Source organism: Apis laboriosa, unplaced genomic scaffold (assembly GCF_014066325.1).
Source record: "Apis laboriosa isolate Shangri-la unplaced genomic scaffold, ASM1406632v1 scaffold46_cov150, whole genome shotgun sequence".
In the NCBI taxonomy this organism is placed as follows: Eukaryota; Metazoa; Arthropoda; class Insecta; order Hymenoptera; family Apidae; genus Apis; species Apis laboriosa.
Window position 1 is genome coordinate 788,229 of NW_025223399.1, and position 8,385 is coordinate 796,613.

The window sequence follows — 8,385 nt, forward strand, 5'->3', positions numbered from 1 at the left end:
AGCAACGATAAAATCTGTCGCGCGACACCGCCTCTCGCGACTTTCCCCTCTCTCTCTCTCTCTCGTTCGAAGAGAAAGGAGAAGAGGAAGCAGGAGGACGGAGGAGGTGTGCAGAGAGGGATCGAAGAGGATCCTGTCGCCGCTTCCATATAGATTTTTTTTCTCCCTTCCGCTCCCTCTTCCCCAGTTCTCGGCGGAAAATAGAGCGCAACTCCCCTTTCGCAACTCGGAGGGCGAACAGCTGAGGCCGATCGATAGCCTGGAAAACGTTTGAACGGGGAGATTGGAGGGTTTCGAGAGAGAGAGGTGTTCCTCTTTGCTGCTTTCTAAGCCTCGACCGAGAGTTGCACGGATTTTTAACGCGTCCCCCTCCCGACAAAGTGTTCGCCCCCCCGTTTCCAGCTCCCTGCGCGTAGATGGCGACGATCGGCTTCTCTTCGGTAGCCCGTCTGGTTTTTTGGTAGCGGTTTGCCGGAGTAGCACCGGCCACCGAGCTGCCGAGCCTGCCCGCCTGCCCTAAGGCAGCTCTTTCCCTCCGAACGAGGAACGCTCTGGATCGACGATCGAGCGGTAGCGATGGCTTCGAACCGCTCTCGTTCCTTCTAAAACGGCGGTAAAGGATAGGGTATTCTCTATATTTTTTTCTTTCTTTTGAAATCGCGATTGGGCGTATATTTCGTAAAGGGGATTCGAGGGTCGAATTAAGAACGAGAGATAAACTACGTTAGAGATATGTATTACGTATCGGGAATTGCTTTTTCCCCCTTTCCTCTTCATATATTATTTTTTGACACGATATTGGATATTTTTAATACACCATGTGTAATCGCGTCGAAGTAGACGTGTCATCTATTATCGTGGAGAAAAGGAAATTTTCGAAATGTCGGATCGGAGCAAGTTTCGTGTAGAGAATTGGCGAGATGTTCGTAGCCATCGCGAGAACGGGGGAGCACCCGGTATATGGGCAGCAGGAGAGAAAGATCAAGCGCTCCACCCACGCCCACGTCTCAACCTGTTCTGTTTCTCCCGTGGAGCCGCGGTTACAGGTGCCTCCCCGAGGGCATTCCTGCTGGAATTCTTCACCGATGATCCCCTCTCCTCCTGCCTCTCCTGCGAATTCTCGTCGCGCGCAGTTGCGTCAAGGTTTTGCCCTTATCCTTCCAACTTACTTCTTACCTCAAAAACCTTCGCGCTCCGAAAGAAACGGGACGATTTCTCCCCCCCCTCTCTCTCTCTCTCTCTCTCTCTCTTCGTGGTAATTAGATCCCTTCCTCCTTAGAGATCGAGCGTTCTCGAGTTTCGGGAAATTCTTCACCGTTTCGTGCGTGCATCGTTGGACGCATCTCCTCGAAGGCATCTTTGCCAATCGTCGAGGGCTCCTTTTTCTTCTACCTCCTCCTCTTCGCGTGCTGCGACGGAGACGGGCAAAAGGAACGCGCAAAAGAGACTAGTAGAGGAGGGAGAGGAAGAAGGAGAGAAATAGAAAGAAATAGAAGACGAGAGGGAGAGGGGGATGGCAGCCACGCACGCCCACACCTCCTCCTCGTCGGGGACCTGTTCTCTCTGCTTTTACGTTCTGACATCTTTTCACTCCGTTTACGAGTCCCCTTTACGTTTTACGACCGATCATCGGGGGCCCTTTCTCTCGGCGAGATTCTACCGACCGGTAGAGATGTACCGGGCGAGGGAAACGAGAAGATGATCGCGGTGGTGGAAAGAGGAACGCCGAAAACGACGCCGTGGCTATCTACGAATCTGTTCGACACGTATGCATCCTGTGCACCGCTCTAATCCTCTCGATGGACTGCGTTACACGGTCGATTTTTCGGGGGTCGCGTTTCGTCGAAAGCTTTTAGCGACAACTTTGGAATAAACGGTTGAAATTCACCTGTTCAACGGTTCGCCGAATACCTTCGTTTTCCGAAACGCGTGTTCACGAAAACTTGCACTTGAGGAGAATATCGAGCGGAGGCGTTGAAAATTGAAGGCCATTCCGCTTGGACGCGTGTACTCGCAAGCGGTGCGAGTATCGCTGCGTAATCGAGCATTGGCGCGAGTTTGCCAGGCATTCGGGGCCAGGCCGCGCCAGGAAAGGATTCGAGAGGAGCACGGGAGCCGATTCGAAACCGAGCGCTGTACGCGTTGGAATGCGACGGAGGCTCGGATCGAGGTGGAAAGTGTTCGCCGGGACATCTGTGCCGCGGCCTCGCCTTCCGAGAACGCGAATTTCTATTCCCTGGATCGAGCTGGAAAATCGTGTTTTCAAGTCGGGTTTGTACATAGGGCGCCGCCGATGGTCAAAAGGATGCAAGAACGCGCGATCGTTAATTTTCGTTAATTTTCGGAACAACTGTTCGTTTCGCTTTTCGATGAATAAAATGGAAAAATAACTAAGAGAAACCGCCGCTTCTATAAACTGTCTGATCGAATACGTTTTTTCGTCTTCCGTTTCTTTCGCGCGTTCAAAGCTCAAAGTATAGATTTTCTAACATCGCCAACCGCGAAGATAAAACGCGTGGGATACGCCGAGGTATATTCCTTTCCTTTTTGCAGCGAGAACCAGTCATCCGGAAATTTATTTTACTTCTCCCCCCCCCCCCGCAATATCCTTCTCGTATAAACTTTGTCTAATTTTGGCGCGTTGCCAATAAACAATTCGAGTCGTGTCGCACTCGCACAATAATCCCTGCGTGGCGATCAATTATTCGGGGGGAGGGGGGAGCGCGCGGCAGGCGATATTACAAGTTTTATAGCGTCCTCGGACGGGTCGTGCAACTTCTCTCGGACGGAAAGGAAGTCTCCTACACCGAAAAAAAACGTGGGGGTTTGCCTCGATTCGTACGTACACGCGGTTGATTCATGCGCTCGCCGTGCCGCGCGCGGCATTTAAATTTCAAATAGTCCGCCGGATACACCGCTCTCCGGCGGTTGCGCGTGGTCCGTTTATGACAAAGTGCCGTTGTCGCGTCGAACAAGACGAGTCGTGCGCTCCGCTCCGCCTCGCCTTCCGTTAAAAGTAAGAAACTCGTAAGAGGAGAAAATTCGAAGGAGACGACGAGTTTTGGTCGAGCGAAGATCGATCGCGCTCGAGCTCGATCGTCGCTTTCCCCCCCCCCCACCTATCCCTAACCTATGGAGAGAATCGTCGGGTGGACGTCGGTGACGGTCGGTCGGGAGACGCGAGGCGCCATCTCGCGCGAGCCGGATCTATCCCGCGATCGTCTTATTTTCCTCCAATCCATAGCTACGATCCACGCTTCTCGATGACAGACGGCCAACCTGTACCAGCCGTATCTCGCCGGAGAAGAAGTGGGAACGCGTTAATCGTGATTTACTGGGAGCGCGAGACGGGCCTCGGTGGACGGTGGACGTCGGCCTCCGTCCCAAGTTGCGAGCACGATCCACGATCGCCTCTCATCGTTCGCCGTTACAAACCTCCGCTCTCTTCCTGTTTCCTCGTCGCGTCTCTTCTCCGCCGCGTGGACGAAGCGGTGAGCGAACGGAAACGAACGGAACGGCTTCCGCCCTCGACATCCCTCCTTCGTCGAGCGACGGTCGGGGGGCGAGGCGCGAAACGGATCGAGGGAATCGCGCGAAATCGAGCGCGATCGGCGAAAGGCGAGGGCGAGGCGGAGGCTGCGACGATTCGGCGACGAGCGTAACGGAGAGGAGGGATTATTAAGGACAGGGAGGAAAAGAGGAGTGGGAGTAAAAGCGGCGCGCGGTTTGGTTTGTGTTTCAGGACGAGGTGGGAGGCAGTACGGTGGTAGCCGAGGGTGTAGTAGGCGGCATAAAGGGCCCAGGCGGCGGGTGCCGCGCATCCTCGATGACGATGGCCGAGAGCGCCGTGGAGGACGCTGCAGCCGCGCCCCCGGGTCCGGCCAAGCCGCCACCGCCCTCCTGCACCAACAACAACACCCTCGCGGCCACGGCCAACCGGAACCATCGCAATCTCCGCCGCCGGAAGCGACTCGACCAGGTCCTCGACATCCTCCAACACCGGAGCTCGCCCTCGGAGGGCGAGGTGTTGAGGTTCGAGGGTAGCGGACCCGCGTCCGAGGAGGAGGAGGACGTGTTCGGCTCCCCGAGGTCGTCTTCCAGATCGGCCGCCGATCCGCCGTCCGGCATCAGTCTTCTGCCCCTCAGGTTGAAGAGCGAGGAGCCCGCCACGCCTACCGGCGTCGAGGAGCAAGAGGACGGGTCGAACGCGAACCAGTCGGCCACCATCGCCATCGCCGCAACCACCGCCATTATCGCCGCCGCCACCGCCACCACCACCACCACCACCAATAACAACAACAACAACAACAACAGCAGCAGCAGCAGCAGCAACAACAACAACAACAACGAGGACGAGGACGACGTCGACGACGACGAGAACGGCGACAACAACGGGGAAGAAACTCAGCAACAGCAGCAGCAACAGCAGCAACAGCAACAGAATCATCATTCGCATCACCACTCGCACCATCATCGTCACCGGCACAGGCATCATCACAGGAACAACGCCAACCACCTGGCTTACGATCACCTTCATCCCCCTCATCAAAGATCCTCGGCGCCGAAATACGCGGGCTGCACCTGCGTCCAGTGTTCCCAATCCTCCACTCCCCCCATGGTGCTGCCCTCGCCCACCTCCCCACCCCCCTCACCCCCCTCACCCCATTAACCCCGCTCACCCTGCCCCCGTTAACGCCAGGATCTCTCTCGTCGTACAGTTTCGAGCACTACATGCACACCAAGTACCTGCCGGATATATTCAGGGGCCGGAGCCACTCGGACTCGGACTTGGTGCCGGGATGGGACCAGAAGCCGCCGCTCTCCACCGCCTCGTCCGTGTTCGTCAACCATCCCTCGTTGAGAAGCGGTTTCTTGGAGAGCGACGCGACCAGCCCCCAGGAATCCCCGCTCGACCTCTCGATGAAGAACCTGATGGCGTCGGCGGCGGCGGCCGCGGCAGCCGCGGCGGCAGCCGCCGCGGCGGCGGCGGCCGCCTCCGGCCGACCGCCCGCCCTCCAGCTACTCCCGCCCGGCATCGTGTCGAGGGGCTCGGTGAGCGTGCCCGTGGTGAAGGGCGACGTGGCGTCGCCCACTACCAAGGAGAGCGTCGCTGTGAGATACAACCTCGAGGTGTCCCCCGTGGTCGAGGAGATGCCGCCCGGGGCGGACGTGGCGTACGTCTGCCCCGTGTGCGGCCAAATGTTCAGCCTGCACGATCGGTTGGCGAAGCACATGGCCTCGAGGCATCGCAGGCAAGGGCCGCAGGACGCGTCCGCCAAGGCCTACCTCTGCGACGTGTGCAAGAGGAGTTTCGCGAGGTCGGACATGCTCACCAGACACATGAGGCTGCACACGGGCGTGAAACCGTACACGTGCAAGGTTTGCGGCCAGGTATTCAGCAGGTCGGACCATCTGAGCACCCATCAGAGGACGCACACGGGCGAGAAGCCGTACAAGTGTCCCCAGTGCGCGTACGCGGCCTGCCGCCGGGACATGATCACCAGGCACTTGAGGACCCACGCCAGATTTCCCGACGTTCAGACGCCTAAGAGCGAGCCAGGCCTCCTCCCCGGCGAGGATAGCCCAACGTTCGCCCGGGAGATGGCCTCCCCTTCGGCAACGATCAAGGCCGAATGACGACGGCCAGGTGGATGACCGCCGCGCTTCTCGCCGCTGCTCGTTCCCACCGGATTTCGAGGAGCAGCACCAGGAAGAGGAGGAGGAGGAGGAGGAGGGCGATCGGCTTCGACGAACGGTTTCGGGATCTGGGAGGTGGAGGAGGTTGGAAGATTCCGATGACGACCACGAAGACGAGGGCGAAAACGCGAGGAGGACGATGGATGGAAGGGAAGATCGTTGGCGAGGAAATTTGGTATTTTTTTTTTTTTTTTCCTTTTTTTCGGTTTAAAATACGTTCAACGCCTCGTCGTCCTTCGCGTCGTCCAGCTTGAAAAACTTCGATTTCGATGTCGAGTATAACGCTCGTTTAACAGTATTACAGCGATGATACTTGTTCGTCTTCCCCCCCCCCCCCCCGTTGCTTCTCTCGCGGGACTCTTGTTTGCGAGATTCGTTCGTCGAAGATGCGATTTCGTTCGGCGAAACGTTTCCCTTTCGCGTCTCAATGAAGTTGAGAGTGATATATGATTCCACGGACTAATTGTTTCCCCCCTCCCTCCCTTTTAAGTCCCATAAATAATATCGTTTTAAGAGTTCTTTTTTCGTGAAAAAAAAAAAACAAAAACAAAAACAAAAACAAAAAAACGTCGCGATAACTTCGAAAGTTTTGCACGTAATGAAACGTTTTTCGAGAGGCGGATCGGATTTTGTTAAGGGGAAAAAAAAGAAAAGAAAAAAAAAAAAAAAACAATAGATACATCATCGATCGGCAAAAAGTAATTTTACGAATTTCTGAAAACGAAATTACTTATGGAACACATCTCGACATATCTCTTCTCTCGATAATCTCTCGTTTCACGCGAGTCTTATCGATTGTTGGAATCTCTTTCGAGTCACCCGTTCTCCGTTAAACGTTCGATACACCATTCACTCTCCCTCAATCGATACTCTCGCAAATGAAACGGGAATAATTTGAAAGCATTCCCGCCGCTGTTTGCGCGTTTCTTCAAGATTCACGATGATTGCGATGATTGCGACATGGTTGTTTAAAATTAGCGTGAATCGGAATTTTCTCTCGTTGAAAAGTGCGATCGAGACAGGAAAGAGAGAGAGAGAGAGAGAGAGAGAGAGAGAGAGAAAAGAAACTTGTGCCAAATTTTCACGATCGTTAAACCGTGTTCGCATATCGGTTACATATCGGTCGAGTTGAGCGCGTCGACGGGGAAGATCGTTGGCGACGCTCTTTCTCTTCGTAGGAGATCGCTACTGGTTGTTTTGTTTTTAATTAACGTGGTTATCTATCTATCTAGAAAAACTATGTTTCTATGTTTAAAGGAAAAGGAAAAAGATAAAAAAAAAAAAAAAAAAAAAATGATATTTATTCGCGTCGAAGACGATCTTCCTCGAATCCATTCGTTGTTTGCTCGACAACGAAAAATTGTCGTCAAATTGAGATATTGTTCATTGACATTGTATTGAAAAAGAAAAAAAAAAAAAAAAAAAAAAGAATGCTATCGAGCGTGCGATCGATAGAACTTTGTAGTTGTTATAACGACTTTTTTGAACAGGAGAGAGAAAGAGTGTGTTATTTTATTGCGCGTTGCGAATAAATCCTCTCGTCGTATTAATAGTATATATATATATGTATATATATATATATATATATTTATCGAAAAATCCGTTTGTTGCTCGCGTCGAAGATAGGAAAGCGGTCGAAGCGCGTTTTGTGACTGTGTCTCTCTCTCCCGGGAGAATTTCAAAATCTCGAGAAGAGGGACACGACGACGAGTTTCCTGCGCGTGAAGGGGAATTGAAAAAGATAAATAAAAGAAAGAGAATGAACATAACCGTACCTGCAGAAAGAAAGAAACTTAAAGCATAATAAAAGCGTTTAGATGTAACGTTAATTAGTGGGTAACGTTTAATATTATTATTGCGTTTTATTATTATTACTATTATTATTATTACTATTACTATTATGATTATTATTATTATTATGAATATTAATAATATTATTACCGATAATAATATCATTATTGTAAAAACTGTTTGGCGTGAGAATGTTGCGAAACGCGTGCGCGAAAAAAGATAGAAAAATATTTTTTTATATATCGTCGAAAAGAGAGGTTTGGCGAGAGGGTCCGAGATTGGGAAAAGAAGAAAAAAAATAAAAATAAAAATAAAAAATAAAAAATAAAAAAAAAAACGAGAAGCGAGCGCAGGACGCGAGTTGTCACACTTGGAAATTATTTCTCGTGTTGTATTCGAAAATTGTTACGAACGATAATCGAAAGGGGAGGTAGTTTCTCTTCCAAATCGTCTCTACGCTCTCTCGCGTAACACGACGATGTGAAACGCCCTCTAACCACCTCGCGTTTCGGTCACCCCCTGGTGGCCGATCCGTTAACTATAAGCTGCTATACTACGTTCCGACGAAGCGCGGGCCGATTTCGACCATTCGGGAATAACTCACGGTGCGGACGATCCCCCTCGAAAAAATACTCACGTTCTCGCGACCAATTGGATCAATTCGAATCGATCGCAGTGCCGTTTTCTCGACCGATGCTTCCAATTTATTATCCTTAACGGTACGATGTGAATTCGAACGAAAATTGTTATCTTTTTTTTTTTATCGAAGTTGAAGAATCGAGTTGTTAATATTATCCTTGTTTAGCGAGTAATACGAAGGAGAAGGAGGCCTGTCGATAAAACGGCGGCGACAGCGTGTCCACGACGTATCGTCCACGGAGAGAGAGAGAGACTACA

The 8,385-nt window shown here is 52.0% G+C and overlaps 1 protein-coding gene across 1 annotated transcript; it reads left to right on the plus strand.

The window, feature by feature from the left end:
- Positions 1–920: 920 nt before the first annotated feature.
- On the plus strand, positions 921–6,749 carry LOC122716490 (transcription factor btd). Its single transcript, XM_043939618.1, is given in 3 exon segments — positions 921–956; positions 3,743–4,640; positions 4,643–6,749. Coding segments are annotated over 3 exon segments (1,929 nt in total). The 3' UTR covers positions 5,638–6,749.
- Positions 6,750–8,385: the final 1,636 nt, after the last annotated feature.